The sequence below is a fragment of the Balaenoptera physalus genome, assembly GCF_965194825.1.
Source record: "Balaenoptera physalus genome assembly, chromosome: 8".
NCBI lineage: Eukaryota > Metazoa > Chordata > Mammalia > Artiodactyla > Balaenopteridae > Balaenoptera > Balaenoptera physalus.
Window position 1 is genome coordinate 94,736,325 of NC_138887.1, and position 26,605 is coordinate 94,762,929.

The following is a 26,605-nucleotide window of genomic DNA, read 5'->3' on the forward strand; positions in this document are numbered from 1 at the left end:
CCATACACAAAAATAAACTCAAAATGCATTAAAGACCTAAATGTAAGACAGGACACTGTAAAGCTCTTAGAGGAAAACAGGAAAAACACGCTTTGACATAAACCACAGCAAGATCTTTTTTGACCCACCTCCTAGGGTAATGAAAATAAAAACAAAAATGAGCAAATAAGACCTAATTAAACTTAAAAGCTTTTGCACAGGGAAGGAAACCATAAACAAGACGAAAAGACAACCCTCAGAATGGGAGAAAATATCTGCAAATAAAGCAACTGACAAAGGATTAATCTCCAAAATATACAAACAACTAATGGAGCTCAATATCAAAAAAACAAACAACCCAATTGAAAAATGGGTGGAAGATCTAAATACACATTTCACCAAAGAAAACATACAGATAGCCAAGAGGCACATGAAAAGATGCTCACTGTCACTAATTATTAGAGAAATGCAAGTCAAAACTACAATGAGGTATCACCTCACACCAGTCAGAATGGCCATCATCAAAAAATCTACAAACAATAAATGCTGGAGAGAGTGTAAATAAAAGGGAACCCTTTTGCACTGTTGGTAGGAGTGTAAATTGATACAGCCACTATGGAGAACAGTATGGAGGTTCCTTAAAAAACTAAAAATAGAGCTACCATATGACCCAGCAATCCCACTACTGGGCATATACCCTGAGAAAACCATAATTCAAAAGGACACATGTACCCCAATGTTCACTGCAACACTATTTACAATAGCCAGGAAATGGAAACAGCCTAAATGTCCAACGACAGATGAATGGATAAAGAAGATGTGGTACATATATACAATGGAATATTACTCAGCCGTAAAGAGAAACGAAATTGGGTCATTTGTAGAGATGTGGATGGACCTAGAGATTGTCATACAGAGTGAAGTAAGCCAGAAAGAGAAAAACAAATATTGTATATTAACACATATATGTGGAATCTAGAAAAATGGTGCAGATGAACCTATTTGCAGGGCAGGAATAGAGACATAGATGTAGAGAACGGACCTGTGGACACAGGGTTGGGGGTGGTTGGGGGGGTGGGACGAAGTGGGAGATGAGGATTGACATATGTACACCACCATGCGTAAAATAGATAGCTAGTGGGAAGCAGCCACATAGCACAGGGAGATCAGCTCGGTGCTCTGTGACGACCTAGATGGGTGGGATGGGAGGGTGGTGGGAGGGAGGTCCAAGAGGGAGGGGATATACATATACATATAGCTGATTCACTTCATTGTACAGCAGAAACTAACACAACATTGTAAAGCAATTACAGTCCAATAAAAAAAAAAACACTGGAATTTCAAAATTAAAAAAAAGTAGAAATAAAGTTTATTTAAGCTGATTGTTCTTACGCGAATTTTCAAAATGCTTTTAAACAAACAGATTTACTGTTATTGTTGCCACTGTTGCTGCTTTTGTTTTTTAAATTAATCTAAAAAGCCAATATCTGTTCATTTAGAAAATACAAATGAGCGAAAAGAATAAACTGTCATAATATCTTCACTTCAAAATAACCTGGGTCAGGCTTCCCTGGTTGCGCAGTGGTTAAGAATCTGACTGCCAATGCAGGGAACACGGGTTCGAGCCCTGGTCCGGGAAGATCCCACATGCCGCGGAGCAACTAAGCCCGTGTGCCACAGCTACTGAGCCTGCGCTCTAGAGCTCGTGAGGCACTACTACTGAGCCCACATGCCACAACTACTGAAACCCACGCGCTTAGAGCACATGCTCCTCAACAAGAGAAGCCACTGCAATGAGAAGCCCGCGCAACACAATGAAGAGTAGCCCCTACTCTCTACAACTAGAGAAAGCCCGCTCGCAGCAACGAAGACCCAACGCAGCCAAAAATAAATAAATTAAATAATAAATTTTTTTTAAAAATCAGGGCTTTTCTATGCATCCATATGCTTTACTTTTACAAAAATGCAACAATTATTTATATTCTGATTGTAATCATCTTTTTATAAACATTAACTAAAATGTTCCCATCACAATATATCTATATTACAATATCATTGTTAAAAGATTAAAAGAATTCAAGTGTACGATTATACCTTAATATAATCAATCTGATAGACATTTATGTTGCTTCCAGTTTATTTTGCTTTTAAATGTATTTTCATGGGCATCCGTGAAATTTCGTAGAAGTAGAAAACTGCTGATTTATATACACAACATCAAAGTTTCCAATCATCCATTTAACAAATGAGGACTGACTTTTACACCAGGCAGTATTCTGGACGCTTGGAATTCAACAGTTTAAAAAAAAAAGAAAGAAAGAAAAAATCTCTCCCTTGTGGTTCTTACATAGTATTATATGAGAGGGTTCATTTCCCTGAACTAATGATATCATTGGACATTTAAAAATCTTTGTTAGGGGAAGAAATAGTTATTTTAATGTTTTATTGCTAACATTGATTATTTTTATAATTGCTTACTGGTTACTTGGTTTTTTTATTCTCTGATTGCATCTGCCAACCAACACCTGTGCATGCTAGTATAGGGCAATAATCTTCACAGGAAAGAAGAATTATTTACAAAATGTGTGGCTAGTTATAAATATTTGTTATGGTAATTTAGACCTTTTAAAGTAGAAGTTGACCTTGAAAATGAATAATCTGCAAATTTCCTTTTAAAAATTCACCAAGTCAAATGATCTAAAAGATATAAAGACTGAATATGAATCATGTGGCTGAAGAGAACCACTTTTATTCTGGGTATTATTTTTTAATTGTGTGCACTTAAAAAAGCTGATATCTTGAAGTTAGGAATCTTTTAGTTAGGAATACCAATTAACCTCTTCCAAAATCTGCTTCACCTACAGAACCAGCAATTTAAAATTCACAAGTGCATTTTCACTTTAGTTATAATTTATCACTTCTGTCTTTCATGAATAGAAAGGCACTGGGCTAAGATAATTCTCTAGGACATAGTCTTCCCGGACCTGTGTCTACTAGACTTGAAAAATGCTGTCTAGATATTTGCCGTTTAGAAGAACTTGTTTTGCAGATGGTGGTGGTGATGCTTCCTTCTCCCATCCCTGTAGCTCTTGTTAGTCACTGATCAGCAGTGGAGACAGACGCGAGGAACCTTTCAGAGATCCTTGGTTTGCTCAGGGTGGCGATGTCTCTTCCGGCTCTTGATTCAGAGTCTCAGTTTCACCAGCAACCCTGCTAGCCCTGCCGAGAGTCTGTAACAGGGTGGATAGGACAGGAGAGAGGCTGCTGTGATTTAGACGCTTCCTATCTTTACTAACATTTTCTCTGAAATAGCTAACAAACTCTAAAGTGCCTAGCACTGCACTGCAGGACACACTAGAAGCATTCCAAAGCACTTGTTGCTTTCCTGTGCTTTAATGCTGGCTCCCATTTGTTGTGTGCTGTGTGCCAGGAATAAGATCAGTATTTAAAAGCTCATTAAAGACCTTTACAGTGGTGCTATTATTTTCCCCAATATACACATAAGGAAATGAACCCATGAAGAGGTCACGTAATTTGTCTAAGACCATCTGGTTAATAAATAACAGTACCTAAGAATTCTGAAACACAACTTCTTTGCCCCTGTCATGCACTGGTGGGCTGCATCTTCATACAACCCCACAGAAAAAAATGGAAATCTAGACATTTTTTTTTCTCTCAGTCACATGCAGCTCGTTGGATTTTCTGCAACCTCTGTAGTTCTCTCTGTAGCCCACAATACAGACACCCAGTGATCTTACTGGCTGCCCAGAGAGACACTAGGAGGGATTGCGTCTTGATACTGAAATGAAAAGACCCCATAAGAAAAATCTGCAGTGGAAATTTAGCTTAACAACTGGATTTCCAAGGTCCTTTACTGGTATTAAAAGCTGAATTGTGTTTCTACCCAACCAAATTCATATGTTGAAATCCTAATTCCCAGTCCTAATAACCTCAGAATGTGGCTGTTTTGGAGATAGAACCTTTAAAGAGATGATTAAGTTAAAACAAGGCCATTAGGGTGGGCCCTAATCCAATATGACAGGTATCCTTATAAGTAGAGGAGATTAAGACACAGACATACACAGAAGAAAGACCATATGTAGACACAGAGAAGATGGCCATCTACAAGTCAAGCAGAGGTGCCCTCAGAAGAAACCAACCATGCAAATACGTTGATCTTGGACTTCTAGCCAAGAATCATGAGAAAATAAATTTCTGTTGTTTAAGCTACCCAGTCTGTGGTACTTTGTTATGGCAGCCCTAGCAAACTATTACAAATGGAGTTGGATAATTACTAGTCTCTGAAATGAAGAGCTTTCCTGATTATTCAAAGTTTCCCTTTTAAAACATCAGAAATCTGGGCCAGAAAAACAAACAGAAATAATTATAGGTCAAATCCAGTAGGAAGAATTTCAAGTGATTTCACAAAGTATCTTTCTCATACTGGGATTTTATTGCCCCAAATGGAACTTGACCGAGAGACTCAGTGACTGGGGCCTTGACATCTTACGTCATTCAGTTGAGTTTGGCGATGCTTATGGTAACAGTGTTTGATGGGAAGCAAATTCTGAAGGAGAATGCCTTCTGGGTTTCTTCACACAGCTACTTGAATACACTTACTGTGGAAAAAATAAACATTTGCAGAGTCTCACTAAATTCACTATGGATGGACGAATGCACTAGTGCCTGAGAAGTGATGCAGCGACTGCTCTTAAAATCAGAAGTGAATATGTACATGATTAAACCTTCTCCAAAGACATTGAAAGGAATTGTCTCTAACAAAAGTCCCTTTGACGTTCAGTTCAGTAAATATTTTTAAAATGCATGCATAGAACTATGGGGGAAATTAGAGTTTAGAAATTAACCTTGACTCTGACCTCAAATACTTCTTGATATGATATGAGAAAAAAGATACAGAGACAAATAGCCATAATTTCATGTAGTCTTTGATAAAATCAGTAATGGAAATAAAAATTATAATGAAATCACGGAGGACAGAGAAGGTCGCTTTCGCTGGGGCATTGGACAAGACCAGCTGAGAGAGCCATTTATGGCGAGTCTGGAGATTTGTAGCATTTACACAGGTGGGGTTGCAGAGAGAGGGGCTTTCTAGGCAGACGGATTAGCACAAGGAAAAACAGATGTTGTTGAGTGCAAATCATGTTCAGTGAAAAAGTAGGAATCTGACCTGCTTACTTTAGGAGAAGTGTTGAGAGGATGGGGCCATCGACCCTGCACTTGGAGATAAAGGACTTGGATTTGAGTCCTGTGTTCCCCATTTACTAGATTTATAACCTCAGTCTCCCTGAGCCTCAAATCCCTCATCTGTGAAACAGAGAATGATTCACACCTCATGATTATGAAGATTAAAAGTGAGTAGCCCATGAGAAATCTCCATTTAGCAAAAGCCGATATGCAATAAAAATTCAGCAAATGTTAACTGAACTTCAGGAGTTAAGATTTGACTCTGTAGTATGCGGCGAGCCGATAAGGTTCTTGAGTGTGAAAGTGAGATGAGACATTTGGAAATTTATCCCAGTATTACTGTGTGGAGAATGGATTAGAGGGCAGCCGTTGTGCAAGAAGACCTATTAAGCAAGTGTTAACAATAGCACACCTTTGAGGCAGTCGGAGCCTGAAGCAGGGCTCTGCTGGTGGGAATGGGAAGGAGGTGATGCGTGAGAGGCTTCCAGGGCAAATGGCACTGGGATTTGCACCCTGGAACACAGACTGCTTTTCAGAAAATTAAATTCCAGTCCTGTGGCTCTTTTCTCAAGTAGTAGCTTGACCTCTATCGAGCTATCTAACCTCTGTGGATTCCCAGATTTCTCATCTATGAAATAAAGAGATTGGAAAATCTCTAAGTATTCTTACAGCACTAGAATACTTCATGCCTATTTGAATCAATGAAACTTGTTAAGCTGATGCGATGAGAAAGTTAAGAGCGTAAGAGAGTTAGAGAAATTAAAGACAGCATAAAGAAAGCAAAAAGCTTTAAACGTGAGTTAGTAGATGATGTCATTACTAGGAATATGGAAAAGGAAAATGAACAGGTTTGGGGGAGAATACGATTAATGTCATTTCTAACCATTTAAAGGGCTGTCCTTCAATTAGATTTGCGGCTTTGTTTTCATCAAATTATTTATTTTATATTGTCTTCTATATCATATAAGCATCAGATTTGAAAGCAAAATTTTTTAACTTATAGATTCTTTTCATTGGAGATTCGACCAACAGAGGGATAATGTACTATCTGATCGAAAGATTGAATGAAACCTTTCAAGAATGGCAGAAGGTTCATGGCACTAAATTGTATCACAACGTCAATGGTGGGAAGACCTTGATCAGTTATTCCTACTATCCACAGTTCTGGATAAGCCCTTCGTTGAGACCAACATTTGAAAAAGCCCTTGAACATCTCTTGCAAAGGTACAGTGGAACTATTTTGAATGAAACAATACCACAATGGATTGATGTTTTACTAGCTGTCATAATTGTTTGCTGTATATCAAATGCACTGAAAAGTTTAAATACCAAGTGATATGGCTGAAAACGAGTTAGAAATGACAGGGAGGTCCTGTGATCGGGATGCCAGATATGGTTCAATGAAATGTGAGGCAATTCTGTTAAAATGTTTACCATCTGTTTCAAGGCAACATGTGTTGTTTTTCTTTCAGATCACATCCCCTGGAGAATACCAGCCAGACTGTATTAGTCGTTGGTGGTGTTCAGTGGCTTAATTCCAATCACCTGCAAATTATTCATAAGGTTTTAAAGAGGTACATTTCTGCAATAATAATTGCCATTAGTGTTCTAATTAAAAAAAAAAAAAAGTTACTCGATGTGACAGAATTTTATCAAGATTTTATATAAAGGGCAAGTTGTAATTTAGAATCCAGTATTTAAAGTCTAGTTTAAAATGTTTCAAAATACTTTTATATTCCAATCACAAGCTGGCTCTTCGGCATCCAAGTTTACATTTACTACAGATCAAAACATGCCCACTGACACATAAAACTCTATCCACAAAAAAAAAAAACAACACTAATGTATATTAAATCTATAAAATGAGAATTTAGTCCTATATGCCAATTATCACATTCTAAAGGAATTCCACTCTGCTTGCTTATGTAAACACGGACATCTAGAAATGTAATCAAAGTTCATGGCTTGAGTTCTGATTATTTCACAGGGAAAATTTACTCAATATCCTTGTGATCATCAAAACTTTGGGAATTGGATTTCATCTGCCGGTGGATGGAGTACACTTCTTAACGCAGGTAAGCCCATTTTCACCAGGCTATGTGAACTTCAAGGTTCCTATAAGGATCCTTGCTGGTGTCTGAGAAAGGACCCAAAGGGCACTACATAATATTAAGCAACCTTCATAAAATTCGAAGGAGATGATATACTTAAGGATTATGATTATAAATCAGATATAATTATTCCTGGAAATAAGGGGACTACAGCCCATAAATATGTCATAAATAATGCTTTGAGTTCATAAAAGAAGAAAGGGGGTACCAGAGTTTGAAAAGATAAAGACCTGAGGGGTAGATGAGATGGATCATGCTTTAAGTATCTCCTTACCTCAGTAATGTTTCACACACCGTTAAAGGCTCGTGCTGAAACACATGTGAAATTGTCAGTATCAATGAGTATTTAGGAAAAAGGTGTCTTTTTAAGATGATTTCTGACTGATTGCTTTAAAAAATCAGTAGTATTTTTAAAGTAGTATCATTCATCTTGCCTCTGGTTGGATATTCATAAATGGAAGGAGTTAGAGGCCTCTGACCAGTTCTTACAGAAGACAGTAAATAGTTAGTCTCAACACTAAATAGAAGTCTCAGAAAAGAAAGGAAAGACAACATCTGTAGATAAGAGAACCAGCTGCTCTTGTCAGAGAGAAGAGTTCACAGGCAGCCGGGTTTGTGTGCAATTGCTCAGGGGAGCTCGGGGGGGCACTGGGAACTGGGGAGACAAGAGGTTGTCCATTTAATGTGTAAACCGAGTGAGATTTATTTTTGTGTCAATTACAAGCACTCCTAGCTTTCTTCAACAGGGATTACAGGACCCTCCTCTACTTTCTCGAAACTTTGCCTGCCTGGCCGCCAGATCTGTGATGCAAAAGCAGGAGAATTGGTAGAAAGTGGTCCAAATAAAACCTCCAAATTCAGCCTCTTGGAGTCAGGAAGGGTTAAGGTCATTTAAAGTGAGTTGAGACATTTAGCATCTGGGGTAGCTGAAGGGTTTGAGATGGTCGGGGATTAGAAGAGGGGTCTTTTGATAATTGTCTCTGTGGGTTATGAGTTGAATCTCCTTTAATGTTATTTGAAAGCTGCAGGTCAAATGTGTAATTCCTTCTTGAGGACTCTGGTAGCTCCGCTTTGCTTCCTTGACTGTGGCTTCTCACAGGAACTGGAGTACTTGTGACGCCTGCTTAGATCTAGAATGAACTCATCTCTGCCAACAGTTCTTCGGCACTTACCTTGTGCCAGACACTGTTAACCATTGTGCTTGCCTCCAGGGCTTCCATTGTGCTCATCGGTCTTTGCAAACTGGGTGAAAACAAAAGGAGGGAAGAAGAGGAGGGGGAATGATAGAACAAAAGAGAAAAGGACAAGAGTAAGTTGGAGGCAGAAAAGAACTCTGAACTTGTCATCAGACACTGGCATTCATCATCCTCATCGTGGCCACTCAAGACGTGGCCTCCGCCTTCCTCGGTAGACTTAGTCCTTGCTTCCACGCATATGCACACATGTACACACACACGCGTGCACGCACACACACACACTCCACACCGAGTGTTTCGGCTCCTCAAGCATGCCATGCTCTCAGTCACCTCCAGGTCTTTGAGGTCACTGTTCCCTCTTCCTAAAGAACACTCTCCCACTACCCCCTCACCTGCGTAACTTCTGGTCACCCTTCAAGTGTTAGGTTAAATGAAGTTTTCTCTGGGAAGATTTAATTGACACCCTGGACTCAGTTGGCTTTTCCTGCTCTGAGCTCCTGTAACATTGTCTGGTGTCCTCATGCGGGTCCCTCAAGAGATACCAGCTTTGGTTGTCTGTCTCCCCTGCTAGACTAATGTCTGTGGGAGCAGGCACGGGGGAGGGAAGTCTGCATGCCTCACTCCGGTACCCCAAATGCAAAGCACCGTGCTCAGCACACGAGACTCTCAGAAAACCTCTCACACGTGAGTGAGTGAGTGATGTTTTGTAGGATTTGGATGCTCCCAGATGGTCCCTTCGGGACTGAGACGTTCATTCCTCCGGGCTGCTGCGAGTGTGACCTGAGTCCCAGCAGGAATTGCCTTTTGGGCAGAGCCTCAACCAAGACTCAGCCCCCTTTCCTTAATTTGGGCCGTCTCAGAAGGGCCACCCCAGCTCTAGAACTCCCGGTGGGATCAGCAAAAGCCTCTGTTGCAACGATGTTGCAGCTCAACTTCTCTCTCTATCCAGCGTGTAGGCCCTCACTCCCCTGGAGGAGTTGATCCCCAGGGCGCTTTCCTGGTGGCCCCCTGCATGCAAATTTCTGACTCAGAGTCTATTTCCCAGAGAACTGAACTTTCTCTGTGAAACACTTACTGTAAAGTTTCTTCTACCTTTTATAATTGGACACATTAAAGTTGAGAGGATACTGTCACCAACCACGAAAAGGCCTACAAATGGTATTGAGCACCTTGAGCATTATTTTTCAGGGGATGGCAGAGACCAAATTCCCATCTGTCTCTTTTCCTCCAGGTTTTTCCTTTATGAGCCTTTTCTACTCACTACATTTATTTGGGGGGCCGGGGGGAACACTCTTCTTTGAATGTCACATAAAAATAGTTATGCAAGCACAGTGGAGAAGACAGAAAATTAGATGTCTTTGTACTGCTTCTTTTACCTTGCAGGTGGATTAATAAATGCAAGTAATTATTTGCTGTTTTACCTGGAAAATGAAAACAAATTATTTTTGTTCTTTAGCAAAGACAAGGGGAGTTCAATTCCCTCCCTGTGTTAGTTTGGGTTCTCAAAGAGACAGACACCATGACAGGGTTAGCCGAATAAAGGGATTTATTAGAAAGAATGTTTGAGAAGAATAAAAAGGAGGGGGCAGGAGTAGGCGAGAACAGTTTCAGACCACACCACCCAATGCATATCACTCAATCTTGCACGAAATATTTTTTGAATGTCTACTCTGTACTGGGAACCGTGTTGGACTGTAATGTGTCTGATATAAAGGGAGTAGAAGAAAGGTGGATGAGGTAGGAAGAGTCTCAGACTATGGGTCAGTCTGAGAAAGTCTTGGCCAAGCCGACGAGGCATCCTGGAGCCGGAGTACTTGGTGGAGGAGTACCTCTTCTCAACAGTGGACCTGAACTAGAACCCCTGCCGAGCTCCATCATTGCCTCAGACACAGCTGGGGAGCGAGGGAGGAATATGATTTAGAGAAGCAGCAGCTGGAGCCTTCACTCAATTCTGGGGCTGCCCGAAGCACACTCCCCCTCTCTGTTTGCCAACCAGCAAACCTCACTCTGCTCAGGAACTCCTCCTGAAGTCTCCCTGTCCAGCTGTCCCCCTGCCCCTGCAGAGCTATTCCCTTTTCTCTCCCAGCCCAGAGCCTGGTATATTTACCTCCAATAAAGGACTTAGTAAATATTTACATATCTGTTTCTCCTATTTGAATGCAATGTCTTAAGAGCAGGTACCGTGGTTTATTTATCCTTGTATTCCTGTCCTCCAGCACAGAGCTAAAAACAAAACATACTAATTAATACTCAGATGCCTAAAAGAATAAGAATTCAAATAGATGGAGCTAGAATTTGTGATTTTCAAGTCTTGGTTTTTAAATTGAGAATCTTAGCTACTTCAGTGGATCTCTGTGGGCAATAAACCTAACTGCTTTTCATAGAAGAAAAAGTTCCAAACTGTGTGTCACTATAGATATTGATATATTGCTATTTTATATTTACATCAATGTTTATATAAGGGGAACATGAAAATTAGAACACATTTTAAAGAAATTAATTCTTTATCTTACAATAAGATCAATCTTTAAAAAAGATGACATTTACATGATTTTACCTAAATTATTAAATCATAAAAGTCTTCTTAATCAAAATTCTTATTGTTCTCTTTTCCAATACAGAGTGAAGTTCAGAATTTATGGAAAGAAAATTTGATTATTCTGGAAGCTGCAAAAAAATATGGCTATGAAGTGGTTGACACATTCACTATAACAATGGGGCGATACAAAGAGTTTTTGCAGGGGACATGCGGATGTCATTTTCATGAGGTATTTATGCTGGCTCTCTGATTTGTGTAGATTTTGATTTTTGTAAATTTCTCATTATATCTTTAATTGCATTGTCAGTCTTACTTTGCATTAAAGAAACCATGTCCGGAGGAGATTAAACAATGTGTTCATCATCACTCAGCCAAAGCAGGTAGCAGTCCCAACTCGAGGTTCTACAAAATGAAGCGTGTTAGAATAATTTACTGTTTATGTAGACACCTGAAAACCAGAATCACTGGTCAACACAAGCAGGAAGATGGGAACCTGGAGAGCACTTGTCTTTTCTAATAGACTCCGAGCCTTCCCATCAGAAATTGTATCCAGAGAAGGTGGCAAATGTCTTAGTGGAGCTTGAAAATCAAGGCTAAATTGATGAATGAGCTTCCTCCACTGGTTTATCCAATGCATTAACCAGAGGGCCTGTGGTCTTTGTTTGTTTTCCTTTGTTTGGTTTGGTTTTTTTGTTTGTTTTTTTTTTTGGCTGCCCCGCGTGGCTTATGGGATCTTAGTTCCCAGACCAGGGATCGAACTTGGCCCCGGCCAAATTCTAACCACTGGACCACCAGGGAGTTCCTGGAGGGCCTGTGTTTTGAATAGTTTTTGCTTCCTAGTGGTGGAAATGATTTTATTTGTAGCCAGTAATTAAATAGTCTTAGCCGAGAAGGTGATAGCAGAAAATATTTTTTTTCCTTCCCCCCACCCCATACTTTCAGACTCTGTGGATTATTTCCTCCCTACACTTGCATAAAATCTTGGTAAGTCCCAAAATTTTAAAGCCACTTTCAGATAATAATAGGACTCCAATCACTTTCAGGCACAAGAAGACTCTCACTTCAGAACTAAAACTACCCAGTCCTGTGTTACAACCGCGTGAAGTTATTTCCTTCCCCCAGCTCAGGCCTGCCTCAGTCTCAAAAGCCCAGAGTAAGAGAGAGGGTGCAAGAGGCTTCTTTCCTTTTTCCCCATCGTGCTTTGCTACTCTTCTCCCATCCCTTTCTTCATTGGGTCAGGTTAGGGAGATGTTAAGGGCAACAAAAGTCGGACCTGAGTGGCATAAGCATAACCCATCGATGTGCTTTCTGGGCGTAACATGCTGATTCTTTCTTTTGAAGGTGCTCTTGTGGACTTGCTTGAAGACACTCCCACCGAGCCCTCTGATAATAGCTTCTTTGACGGAGGCAATGTCTCCCTTACAGCTGCATTCCTTCCTTGCCCCCTTGGCTTCCAACTGTCCATCCCTCTGTTGGGGGTCACATTGCTTCTCCAGGCTTCCTCTTGGAAAATATCCAGGCTCGCTACACTTAGTTGCCCATGTTTGGTCCACAAGAAACACCCAAGCATCCTTGCTCCGCTGTTGGTAGAAATACAGTGAGCTCCCAGTGAAGCCCTGTCTCTTTTTTCTCTCTTTCTCTCTCTAGCTCTCACTCTCACTCTTGCTCTCTCACTCCCTCTGCCACCTTAAAGCTGATCTATAGCCATGGTGTCTCATACCAGTTCTAATGCTTCCAATCCCCAAAGGGCACATGTCCGCCTCTTAAAGTTGGTTCCTTGAAGTCCTGTCTCACTTGGCTTAAAGCAAGGATGAAGCAACTGCCCAAGATGGAGGAAAACCGTAAAGTATTGGGGAAATGCCCTTCACAGAAATTCTTTCTCTTCCTTATTTTCCTTTTCCCAACACCTAATCAGACAAGGGTTTGCTAAGCTGGATTTTGTCCACACTTTTGCATACATTGCCCGGACATTGCTTTGGACTATGAGGTTACTAGGCTACTGTTGTTGGCTTTAGATTTCAGGAGCTTCAGCTGAAACTGCAATGGAGATTGTCTCGTTTGACCGTCCTGTCAGATACTGATCCAGTTGTTTTTTCTAGTGTGGCCCCCTTTGTAAACCAGAGTGCAGTCATGAGTGGGTTGACTAGTGAGGTGACAATTAAAGGTTTCTTCTGATCCTGTTTTTCAGCCCTAAGATGACTATCAGAATCCGTCTTGATCCTCAGATTTTTATGAATATCCAAAAGTTATTGACACTGCATTGGTTCTTCTGTATGTTCTGCTAATGAATTCATGTTATATTTTTGTGTGGCAATGGAACTGCATCTCAGAGAAGCGAGAGCCTCCACCAACAGCTGAGAGCATGGCATTTTAGCAACTTGAAGCTTGGCCATGCTGTTGCAGATCAGATTTTTAAGCTGTAGGATACTGTGTGTCTACTTACTTCTTCCATAAGAAAATATCCTTCCAGTGCCTTTCCTATTTGCAAAAGGTCAAGGCTTAGAAATACAAGAGCAGGTAGCTTGGAAGAGGAAGAAACTGAACTTGCCGCCGAGCCAACCCAGTATCACCATAACCATTTTGGCTGTAAAAAGAAGCCAAAGGTTGCCAAACCCACAGAAAATGGGGGCTTTGAAAGACAACATACATATGACAACATACAGAGGTTTTTTGCCTCTTTTAGAAAAGGTTTACTTATTTATTTTTACATAATGTGTCTCCAGTTAGTATTTTGGGGGAGGGTACCTGTTTTTCTTTTTTCAGCTTTAGTGCTCTGGAAGTCTAAAAAAGAGAAGTCCTCTACTGATTTCCCACGTAGCTCCAATTAAAAACAAAATATGCGGGAATTCCCTGGCCGTCCAGTGGTTAGGACTCCACGCTCTCACTGCTGAGGGCCCGGGTTTGATCCCTGGTTGGGGAACTAAACTCCCACAAGCCACACAGTGCGGCTAAAACAAAATAAAAAATAAAAACAGAAGATGCCCTTCCCACATGATTGTCACAGGATCAACCAGTTGACAGTAAGAGCCATGGAATTTGAGAACTACAGTAAAGACTCTGAGCCATCAGAACTAGAATATTGGCTTATAATTATTACTAATAAAAACCATCCTTAATTTTCATAATCATGATTTAAGCATGTCAGGTAAAATTACTTCACTTATTTGATTTTATAATTTTTTGTGTGCAATTATTATATACAAACTGTGTTTTATTAAACCCTATTTCTAATGTGTGCCATCTTGATGGCAAGCTATATAGGTATCGCTCAAATTATCTCTGTTGATTCTCGAGCAGTGTTATTCATTTTGATGTTTTCATGTTGGAGCTGAAATACTTCTGGAAGCATTTGCCTTTCCAGTTACAACATAGAACTGATAAGATCATCTTTCTCAGCTGACTCCCTTTATCACAAAGTCTCTAAACCCATTCATCACTTGGGCATAATTGTTGCTTAACTCTTGAACAATTTGTACCACTTGTACCTCAGGAAGTTTCCAGTGCTGACACGGATGTTTTATAATCTTTCTAAACCATCACCAAACATCTTGAGTCACTGTTAGCTTACTATAAACAATCAAGAAAATCTAAAGCTTTTTGCAAAGAATGATTTGATGGTGAATGTGGTAAGCTGAGAAAACATAGATTATTGGTCTCATACAAAACATTAAAGGCAGAAATTCATTAATAACAACCATTTCTTCCTCTGTGCTGGACTCAGGAGCTGGGAAAGGAATTTGTCGTACAGTAAAAGCAAGCATTAAGATCTACTGTATTAGAGCAATAAGAATTTGGGTTTGGGAGCCTTATATCTTTTGGTGTTCAATTAAACTATTCCCACTATAGATTCATAGATACCTGAGAAGGATTGCTGTAATCATCACAGTGAGATTTCGATGTGTTCTCTTTGATTTGTGGTGAGAATTCTATCCTAGACATAACAAACCTGCTCCAGTGGGCTCTTGCTGCCATAGGTGAGATTAAAGGTCTTGGGGTGTCTCTTTCATCTGTCAAGTCACCAAGAGAGGATATGTTGCCACCATGAATCTATAAACAATTTCCCAACTGGTATGCATCAATTTCGACTAAAATGTTCCTGCTGATTAGAAAAGCAGGTGTTTCTCTTCATGGGTAGAAGTGGAATTTGTTTTCCCAGTGTTTATATAGGACAACAAACAGGATCCAGGTAGCTCTCGCCCAAGAGTGGTTTTGGATGGTGCCTTTAGTTATGTGGCAAACATCTACTGTGAGTGAGCTAAAACCTGGAAAGGATACAAACATATTACCAGCCCAAACCTGGCTGCAGAAGGGGCAAATCCACAGCCAACTGTTATGTGATTATTAGTCAGTCTAACCAGTTGCACAAACTTTCTATGATGTCTCTGTTTTCTGGCAGATGTCGCTCTAGCTTTTGACTCAGTCAAAAACAAAACAAAACAAAACACAGAAACCTTCCGGCATCACTGCCCAGCTCTAATATCAACAGGTTTGCTTTGATTCTTGCACCTTGGAAAGAAGAGGTTTTCAGTTCTTTGTCAGAGATGGTTTCCTGTTATTATTTAATCTTAATTAAATTAACAAAAGCTTATCTGGCCTAGAAATGTTTTCCTTCTGTATTGTGGACCTAAAGGTTTTCTCTTTTTCCTTCAAACTTTCAAAGTTTATTATGAACACAGTTGAAGAAAAAAGCCTTTAAATTCATCTGTCTAAAAAACTGAAATATTGACTTTTCAAGAAAAAATAACTGATTCAAATATAGTTATCTTACATAGCAGATCCCAGAATTTAACTATCAGCATGGCTATTTTTAATAAATTAGTAATAGAAATCTAATTCAACAAATTTTTGAGTGTCTATGTAGGCATTGTACTTACTGCTGTCAAATGAAGTAGGAAGACATTTTGTAGAATTCCTATAAGCATCTCAAACTCAACATGTTTCCAGATTGAGAATTAATATTCCCCTTACGCTCTCTTGTTCTCTTGTATTCCTGAATTTACTCTCTTGCGCTGTCATTTACAAGCTAGGGTCATCCTTGACTCCTCCTTATCTTTCTTCAGCCCCCTAGCAACTTCCAACCAGCTAGTTACCAAATCCTGTTTACCTCGTACATATTCTTCCAAGTCTTTCCCTTATACTCTGTTCCACTTGCCTCGACCACGTTTATTCTTTTACTTAATTGTCCAATATTTATCTTCTGAGTCCAGTTCTTGAGCTAAACAGCAGTAATGCAAAAATAAATAAGACACATTTTCTACCTTTAACACATTGTAGTCAGAGAGTCAGACATAAAAATCCATACTATGAAACAATACGTTAAAGAGATATAATAAGGTATTGTAATAATACCAAGAAGGGGCACCTAATCCAATCTGAGGATTGAGTGAACCTCTCCTTGAAAACTACCCAAGTTTATTATTAAAGGATGAGTTGGTCCTAGTCAAGTAGTAAGGTAATAGCAGAAGGAACCATTCCAACCCCTAAGACAATGTGAACCAAAGTAGCTTTGAGATAACCTGATGTTCTCAGGAAATCACAAGCAATTCTGTATATTGTAGCACATCAATTATAAAAGGGGACTGGGAAAAGTAGGCTAGGGCCAGATCATGGTAAGAGCTTAGACTTTATCCTCTAAGTGATGGAGAGTCAATGAAAGGTTTTGGAGAGAAGTGAGATGATCGCATCTTTGTTTCAAATAGGTAAGTCTGAGAACCATGAGGAGGGAAGGTTTGAAAAGGACTCAGCCAGGGAGAGAAGTTAGGAGACTTTTTCAGAAGTCAGGTAAGAGATGATAAAGGCTCACCCAAACCTGGATAGAGACAGCAATCATAAGAGAGAAGCAGACAAATAGAAGCCCTATTAAATATGTATCTGTAGATCTTATGAGTGGCATGAGGGAGTAGGAAGAATCAAAGCTGATTCCTAACTTGGGTGACGGATTAGAGAACTGAACCGGCAATTGAGACAGAGAGTAACTGAGAAGCTACAGGCTTAGGGAAAAGATGAATTCCGTTTTGAACATATTGTGTTTGAAATGCCTGTGGAACATCCAGGTGGAGCATCCTAACAGGCAGTTGGAGATACACATCTGAAGCTTGAGCGACAGGGTGGGGCTGGAGATTAAAAAGTTGGAAGTCCTCAGAAAATAGATAATAGTCGAAACGATGAAAATAGATCATCCAAAGAAAGTGAGAAGAGTAAGAAGAGTTGAGGAAGGAACCCTTGGAAACACCAATATTTAAGCCAAGTTGGGAGAAATAGGAGCATTTGAATTTAGAGAATAAACTGTTAGAGGAAAGCTCTAGTAGAGTCGGGTGCCATGGAAAACCAAAAAGTGAAAATGTGTAAGGAAAGATCGAAACAGGGCTAATGTTGTCCAGTGTAATAGATAACTCTATAGGGATTTTAAAATAGTCATTGATTTTTGGCATTGATAAGGTCCTTTCTTACCATATTAAGAGTAGTTTCAGTAAAATATTGAGGGCAGGGAGTAAACTACAATAGAATGAAGAGGTATAAGAAGTGAGAAAAGGTAAAACCTTTCAACAAGTAACAATAAGAAAGAGGGGAAGATATTGGATTTAGAAGAGAAAGTGATCTAGGGACAGTTTATAGGAGGAACAACTTTGGCATGTTTATGGGCAGAGGGGGAATAGTTAATACTAAGCGGTAGAGTGAGTACACAGGAGTGGGTAGGGCTGGTAGAGGAAGGCTCCTGACAGTGTGGGAGAGGACCAGGTCAAGGACACTGGTAAATAGTTGGTAGGATGCTGGTAAATGAACAAGGTGAGATGGAAGGTCTTCTTCCCTGTCATTCATTTGCCCTAGACTATTACAATGTCTTCCTCTTGGAACCTTCACTTTGAACTACTTGAGTTCATCTTTCCTGCCCTCACCAAGTGTAATGTTTCTACACTGCAAATGGAATGGTGTCACCTGAAATCTTTCAATGGCTCTGTAACTAAAGAAGAGTCACAGAAGCTTTCACTACCTACCATTCCCACACCCCATTTTTTGGAAGATAATTCTAAACAGTCCTTTCTGTGTAAAATAACTCATGTTCATTCCATCTGCAAGTGAATTCTAGCCTTCTCTAGTGGCCGATTAGATTCAAGATCGGTGCCTGGTGAGAATGAACTCATTAGCCATAATGGAGCCCAACCTTTCCTGAGATGGATTGGTACAAAATCCTCTTCCAAAGGGACCATCCGCTGTGGAATGGTGGATACCCAATAACATCAGGGTATCTCTCTTAAGAAGGACAGTTATAATGGAGGATGAACAAAGAAAAGTGTCAGTCACCCTACGTTGCACTGGTACTATATCCCCAGGAGGCAGTTATCCAGCCCAACCTCTGCAGTACTGGAACATGGAATGTCAACATGCCTTAAAAAGAGATGCTGACCCATCACTATTTCATCTCATATTCTGTGCAATGAATGCTTATTTCTGGCGGTTTCACTACCAACCTTTAAGTGCCAAGCTGAGATGGACTTTGAACTGCTTTGATTAGCATTTTTCCTACTTTAGGTTTTAGCGTTCTAGCCTGGTGAAAACAGGATCTGGGGTTTGGGAAATACTGTATGCCCCTCCACTTTAAGGATTCTTAAATAGTATTAGTATATTAAATGATCCCGAAAGCCCTTACAGCAAAGAAACGGTTTAGCTTAGTTTGACCCAGTTTTTCCCAAAATGTTGGCCACAGAACCACTTTTCTTTTTTTAATAACAGCTATTAACACCTCAGTAAACACACTTTGGGAAAACTAGCATAGACAATAAGGTCTAAAATCACTCTTGGAGTACAGATTAAATGTGGCAGATTGACCACAAGCATTTATCTTCTCTTCCACTTGAAACTCCACGAAAAAGACTTTAAAGACATAAATCTTCACCACCACCACCACCCAAAAAAAAGACAGAATAAGAAATAACTCATAACAGACAGAATTCATTTTAAGAAGTTTGACTTAGCCTGCAAAGGAATTTACAATGTAAAGTGCCTAACAAGGACCTACTGTATAGCACAGGGAACTATACTCCATATCTTATAATAACCTATAATGTAAAAGAATCTAAAAAAGAACAGATATATATATGCACGAATCACTTTGCTGTACACCTGAAACTAACACAACACTGTAAATCAACTATATTTCAATTAAAAACTAAAAAGTATATTAAAAATTTGTTCCTAGCTTTAAAAAATAAAAGTTCATATTTTCCCTAAAAAAAAAAAGTGCTTAGAGAGGAGAAACACCAATTATATGAGGGGCACCCTTGACCCACGGATCCTCTGAATGGCTCAGACCTGAAGGAGCCACGTGCTGAGGAAGGCAGGGCTACAGCACACGTCAGAAAACAATTGGTTAAAAGTCTGTGTGCAAAACTGGTGGACCCTGAGTCCCTTACCCCAACCCATGCAGTCAAGAACCTACACCCATACATATGATTTCTTTTAAAGTTGAACAGAGAGTCTAGACTCAGAAACACAGGGAAAGCAAAGAGCAAACTAATCTAGAAGCTGAAATCAGAAAGCCGAAAGTGAAATTGGCTGCTGGAAAGTAGAGCCCCTAAACTTCTCCCCAAGCCCCCTAAATGGTCAGTCATCTGCCACCTCAGACAGGATGCTGGAGAGCTCTTCTGACAAGAAATGCAATGGCCTAGTAGAAGATCTCTTTTAAAAAGGCCAGGATAGTGCTGGGCAAATCCCTACAATGATTCCAGCAGTGAGAAATGTTGGTCCACACAAATCGTTTTCTAAATAACATTTTAGTGCCATATATATATGTGTGTATATATATATATATATATATATATATATATATATATATATATATACATACATACATATATATATATATATTTTTTTTTTTTTTTTTTTTTTTTTGCCGCACTGTGCATCTTGCAGGATCTCAGTTCCCCTACCAGGGATTGAACCCGGGCCATGGCAGTGAAAACTCAGAATCCTAACCACTAGGCCACCAGGGAACTCCCAATAGTGCCATATTCTTAAATAAAAATTCTACGTTCAGGAGAGATGGATGGAAACAAACACCTGTGAGTTAAGATCAAAATAGATTCCAAGACACAACATGTCCATCTAAATAGAGCAGGGAAGTAACGTAGCTTGAAATCAATTAGACTAACAAAGGTTATTCAAATAGTATCAAGAATCCAGTTACATGAATACTCACCCACTTAGGAAACTGAGTTTAAGACAGGGAGTTAGTCTCTGGGGAACTGCGTAGAAGTGCAAGATAGAACCAACAGTTTAACATGAAACTGGTAAACTACTGATCTGTAGTTCCCTCTAATGAATCTTCCCACTTCAGAGCAGAATTTGTTCCCAAAGTCAGGAACTGAGCTCTGACTGCAGACAGGAATGAAAAAGCCTCAGCTGTCCGGTAAAAAGCGTTGAAGATTTGGAGGTAGGATGGGAGACAGAGACATTGCATATCTGGAAACACCAAAAACAAAAAGAAAAAAACAAATCCTCATTCCTAAAGAAAACTTTAGTCTTGCCCTCTAATCCTCAGCATCTTTGACCCATTCAGAAGTTGGACTCCCTTCACTCAAAACATAGCTTGTTTCATGTGGCCATAATTAAATATTGGGGGTGGGGGGGTAGATGAAAGAATTCCTTATTATCTGTAAAAATTGCATGATTTCCTGAAATGAAATTATAAGGACTGGCTTCTAGCTATTGTCTGTCACTTTATTTTTATTCTATTTCTGTGAATTCTTAAACTACTTTTGCAGCTGGTCATAACTTTTGTGACTGGATCTTGGATTGAATGCAGAATGACTATACCAAATAAAAAGTACTTCAATAATATACATTTATCTTAAAAGACTGTGTTAGCAGGTTTTGCCTGGTCAAGCTCATGTTTTCTAGCCTTAAAAAACAATTACCCTCATTCCTCAGACCCTACCCATGATTGTGAAACACATTTGTAATCAGAACATTCCCCCCTAATCTGGTCTAGCGATTTTGGAACACTTGCACCACTGAAAATTGTTTTCTATTTTGTTCTGTGGATCTGGAACCACATCAGAAGTTCCTTGGGTGTTATTCAAGTCAAGATCAGTTTTAGAAAAGGTATTTGCTTGTAATCTGCCTGACACTTTTCCAATTCACCAAGCTTTCCCTTCTTATATTGGCTTTTTGAAAATTCATAGTACACCAGACACTATAAAACTCTTAGAGGAAAACACAGGAAGAACACTCTTTGACATAAATCACAGCAAGATCTTTTTTGACCCACCTCCTAGAGAAATGGAAATAAAAACAAAAATAAACAAATGGGACCTAGTGAAACTTAAAAGCTTTTTCACAGCAAAGGAAACTATTAACAAGACGAAAAGACAACCCTCAGAATGGGAGAAAATATTTGCAAACGAATCAACGGACAAAGGATTGATCTCCAAAATATATAAACAGCTCATGCAGCTCAATATTAAAAAAAAAACAACCCAGTCAAAAAATGGGCAGAAGATCTAAATAGACATTTCTCCAAAGAAGACATACAGATGACCAAGAAGCACATGAAAAGCTTCTCAACATCACTAATTATTAGAGAAATGCAAATCAAAACTATAATGAGGTATCCCCTCACACCAGTTAGAATGGGCATCATCAGAAAATCTACAAACAACAAATGCTGGAGAGGATGTGGAGAAAAGGGAACCCTCTTGCACTGTTGGTGGGAATGTAAATTGAGGGGGGGGGTGGTGTGATGAATTGGGAGATTGGGATTGACATATATACACTAATATGTATAAAATAGATAACTAATAACCTGCTGTATAAAAAAATAAATTAAATTAAATTTAAAAAAAAAGACACAGCCACTATGGAGAACAGTATGGAGGTTCCTTAAAAAACTAAAAATAGAATTACCACATGATCCAGCAATCCCACTACTGGGCATACACCCAGAGAAAACCATAATTCAAAAAGACACATGCACCCCAATGTTCATTGCAGCACTATTTACAATAGCCAGGACATGGAAGCAACCTAAATGCCCATCGACAGATGAATGGATAAAGAAGATGTGGTACACATATACAATGCAATATTACTCAGCCATAAAAAGGAATGAAATTGGGTCATTTGTAGAGACATGGATGGATCTAGGGACTGTCATACAGAGTGTAGTAAGCCAGAAAGAGAAAAACAAATATTGTATATTCACGCATATATGTGGAATCTAGAAAAATGGTACAGATGAACCGGTTTGCAGGGCAGAAATAGAGACACAGATGTAGAGAACAAACGTATGGACACCAAGGGGGGAAAGCAGCGGGGCGGGGGCGGGGGGGTGGGATGAATTAGGAAATTGGGATTGACATGTATACACTAATAAGTATAAAATTGATAACTAATAAGAACCTGCTGTATAAAAATAAATTAAATTTTTAAAAGAGAAAATTCATAGTTATTTTAGATGCAGCAATTAATTGACATGGTAACACATTCATTCTGATGACTATTTATGTGAAATCAGTTTTGAGTGTTGAAGTTACATGAATTTAATAGTAAAAGTTGCCATGTACTTTTGTCCTGTAATTTATAACACTTTTTCATTTGTTTGGGGAGTCTTACAATAGCCATTGACCCAAACAAGTCAAGTTGAATTATGGGCATTTGTATGCCTTCTAAAATGTCTGTGTGCCCAAGTCCTTAATTATATAGAGATGTGGAAAGATATACAATCATAAAGTGGGAGACCTCTTAGCATATAAGAAGCCTAAGAGAAAGCAAAAGTTACTTCTACACACCAAAGCACAGAATTTTTGTTGGACTGAGTCACAGAAAAATGTGATCATCTACATAACCTGTAATATCTTATCCCCATTGCAGCCCTTGATTCCAGCTCCGAAATTACTCCTCTCCAAGTTTCCATAAATACTATAATAAAAATCTATTACTGTTTTGAAACACTATAATCTTTACTTAAAAGTCTATTCCTATTTGTAACTTAATCTAAATTTGAACATTGCTGTGAGAAAAAAAATTTTTTATTATTACACTTATACTTGTGATTAGGGAACAATGCTGATCTAACAGGTTATCACAATTTATGGAGACCAATTGTCCTTCACTCTCTCTTCCTAATTTTAAATATAATTTGACACAGCAAAGTCACAAAAAGAAAATAATGACAACAAAACTAAAGACAAGGGGTTACTTTGGATTATTTTAAAGTGGCAAAAAAGAACAACAAAACTCCAGCTAACACTCATGTTTCAAGCAATGTAAACATTTCCCCAGTCACATGGGTATGTGTTATTAACCATATGTAGTAGTTCCTTTTTCCTCTTGGTAGATGCGTCTCTTTCTCAGTTGTTGAGTCGTATGCACCCAGATTTAGAGAAGCATTTGGAAGCATCAAGACGTTAGTATTTGTCTCTGATTGAGGTGACCACTGTACACAAACATCTAGAGTCCTTTGTCTCTGGTTCAAGACCTGAATCTTTCACCATTGTTTTCTAATAGCTCATTTTTGTTGTTTACTATTATTATGCCCCAGAGATAAACCTAACATTTGTATTGCTAACACCTCTCTTTCAAAGCCACATTCCAATCTCCACTGTAGTTGGAATTTAGTAACCCCAAATGGTCGTCTGATTTTGGAAGGACTCACATGGGCACATTTCTACACATAAGATCAAAGGAAAGAAACAGTTCGCTCTTTACTGTACAGGTATCAAACATCCTTCACTTGCATAACATTTCCAAGACTTAAAAATGTAGCTAACTCCTCTTCCTCCACTTTAGAGTCAATAAGAGTAGGTAAAATACAGTAATATTTTGAAACTCAAAGATAGCAGTTTGACGGCAATACCAGACACCAAATTTTACAAATAAGTTCAAAGAAATAATAGCTGTGTGAACAAGTTATCATGGCCACCATAAATTAGCACTGTCTCCTTAATGTACTTACTAAGGAACTATTCATTACATGGAAACAACATGGTGCCTGACCTTGGGGATCTAGTCTCAGACAATGTCTTTGAAGTCATTTCATTCTTGTTCTTACTTCAAGTATCTTAGACATGTGTCTTTATATAGTCCCCTTGAGGGTAGGGACCATATCTGAGTTACTCCATGTGTTTCCTAACACAGAGAACTCTGAAGATTGAAAGATGGATACTGTATGGCAAAAATAAATCATAAAGTTTAATTTTGTAAGATACAGCATCACTTTGTTTCTCTTCTACTGCTTTTCTGTTATAAAAGGATTACATGAATTCTTGCTAATGCTAAACATTTTTAAATAAGTATATACAATAAAAACAAAAATACTTTTGTTTTTACAGTACACACACACCCTCAATTTTCACTCCCTTCTTCATTGGAGACCCTATTAGCAGTTTGGCACTTAGCTCCATTTTAAACACACACTCTTGATTTTAATCCCGTGTAATTAAAACTATTAGGCTGTCAACATTTATGGTCACTGGATTTATATGGCATTGGGTGCTATTTAGAACTACCTTATTTCTCCATGATAATTTTTAGGGAACAGGCAGTTTATAAAATACATTTTAACCTGCAGTGTGAAAATTTCTGTTTTTTCTACCTCAGTATTGAATTCTGCTTATAGTTGGCTTATACAGCCAACAAATTGAGTCCATGGTAGGTTGATGGTAGATTCAAGTCCTGTTGATGAATGAATATCTGGTATTGAAAGTATCCTCTCATCACTGCTTTTTTTTTTTTCTTTCCAAATGGTCTTGGCTATTTTCCTACATTTATTCTTTAAGATCTGTTTTAGAATTCCTTTGTCACATACCCCCAAATCCTGTTGTGATTAAAATTGGAATAGCTCTTTAATTAACTTGGGACGATTTGACATGTTATGTCTTTCCATTTATTCATGTTTTCTTTTATGTCTCATTAAATTTTTGACACATTCTTCACCCGTGTCCTATAGATTATCATTGAACTTGATGAAGTTGTTTTAATATTGTAATGAAATCTTTTCTCTGATATATCTCTTATTAATTATTGATAGAATATAGAAAGCTATATAATTTTTAAATATTAACTTTAAAATATCTCCTTATTTTACTGTAGATTCCTTTGAGTTTTCAGGGCAAACAATCATATAGCTACAAATAATTCTTTGGTAATCTCCTATGACAAAATATTTCATAATATTGAAGCTTAACATTCCTGAAATAAGTTGTATGTGCTAGTAGTACAGCCCATAATACTGCTAGAGTCTTTAAATGCTCCTAGATTCCATTTGCAATAACATTTTGGGAGGATTTTTTTTTTTTTTTTTTTGGGGAGGATTTTTTTATGTCTGTGTTTTGACAAATCAAAATTGAAATCATTCTTTCTCTGTAGGTTTGTCAGCTTTTAGGATTCATCAGGATGATACTGGCTTAACAAAGGAATTGGGAAACTCATTATCTTTGATTATTTCCTGAAAAATAGTTTTCAAAGGAAACCAACTGACTTAGGTATTGTTGGGCCAATGCCTGGCGTGGCTGTGTAGGGGTCAATCTCATATAGCATAATAGAAGCTTTCCCTGTAGGAGACATTAGGCTGGTCCTCAGAAGCTGGCGGAGACGCCATCACCCCATCTTCCTTTCTCAGAGATCACCTTAGTGATTTAAAAATAGAAGTATATCATCAACCTTCCCACTGTGATCTGGCAAAATACTGACAGTACTCCCAAGTGGAAGCTACATGCTTCAGCAAATACACTGGAAATAGGTATTTTTTGTATATCCCTTGTATGAATCACTTTCAAGATTGCTGTAAGCATTTAAACTAGCATTATCCAACACTGGTAATGCAACATTAAATGCAACCCTGAAATCACACCAAGCATTAAAATTTTTAAGGAATATGACCTTTTTGCATTGGGATGAACCTTTTTATATTCTTCATGTAATTAGCATGCAAATCATCAGGCAACTGAAAAAGCCAGAACTTAAGATAACATTATATAAACAAAATTAACCTTATTTTGGCTTCAGAACATTGGAATAATATTTTTTCAGGGTTGACTGTAATATTTATGCTTCAGTGTCTCCTTAAGTAAACTTCCTTAAGAATGTTCACTTATCTTGCCATAGGTGAATACAAACCTCCTCCAAAATGGACAAAACCTTCAGGAAAACATTGGTGCACCTCCCCAGCCTATCATATTTGAAGTTATTGTACAACCAAACAGAGGTAGAAGGAGCGGCACATAATAGAAACTTACAACGTTGGGACCTGGAATATTAATCAGTGGTTAACTGCAGACTGAGCTGTAAATTACGACCCATAGGGATTCCTCACCACAACCCGCTGATTTCACTGAACTACTTAAGAGTTACTTCATCTGAGGGCCTGATCGTGAAAAGCCAAACCTCCCATAGTTACAAAAAAAAATTCATTTATTTGGGGTTAGCAGGGTATACTGGCTTTAAAAGGCATTCCTGTTATATTTTTCTTCAAAATGGGAATAGCTTCAGTGTTTTTACGATTACAAAGTAATGCACATTCATTGCAGTAAAATTAAAAAGTCAAGACCAAAAATTTACAAAGAATACATTTTAAATTG

At 38.6% G+C, this 26,605-nt stretch overlaps 1 protein-coding gene across 6 annotated transcripts in view; it reads left to right on the forward strand.

Annotated features, from left to right (window-relative positions):
* The window catches only part of CPED1 (cadherin like and PC-esterase domain containing 1), a 297,503-nt gene that overhangs the window by 266,302 nt on the left and 4,596 nt on the right, over positions 1-26,605 (forward strand). For 3 of the 6 annotated variants that reach the window (XM_082472282.1, XM_082472286.1, XM_082472287.1), the window contains 4 exons: positions 6,188-6,408; positions 6,657-6,758; positions 7,172-7,259; positions 11,113-11,259. In XM_082472282.1, the coding sequence (XP_082328408.1) occupies positions 6,188-6,408; positions 6,657-6,758; positions 7,172-7,259; positions 11,113-11,259 (558 nt within the window). Of the gene's footprint in view, positions 1-6,187; positions 6,409-6,656; positions 7,080-7,171; positions 7,260-11,112; positions 11,260-11,355; positions 25,326-26,605 lie in introns of those variants that run through there. The other 3 variants (XM_082472283.1, XM_082472284.1, XM_082472285.1) reach the window with 3 other exon arrangements.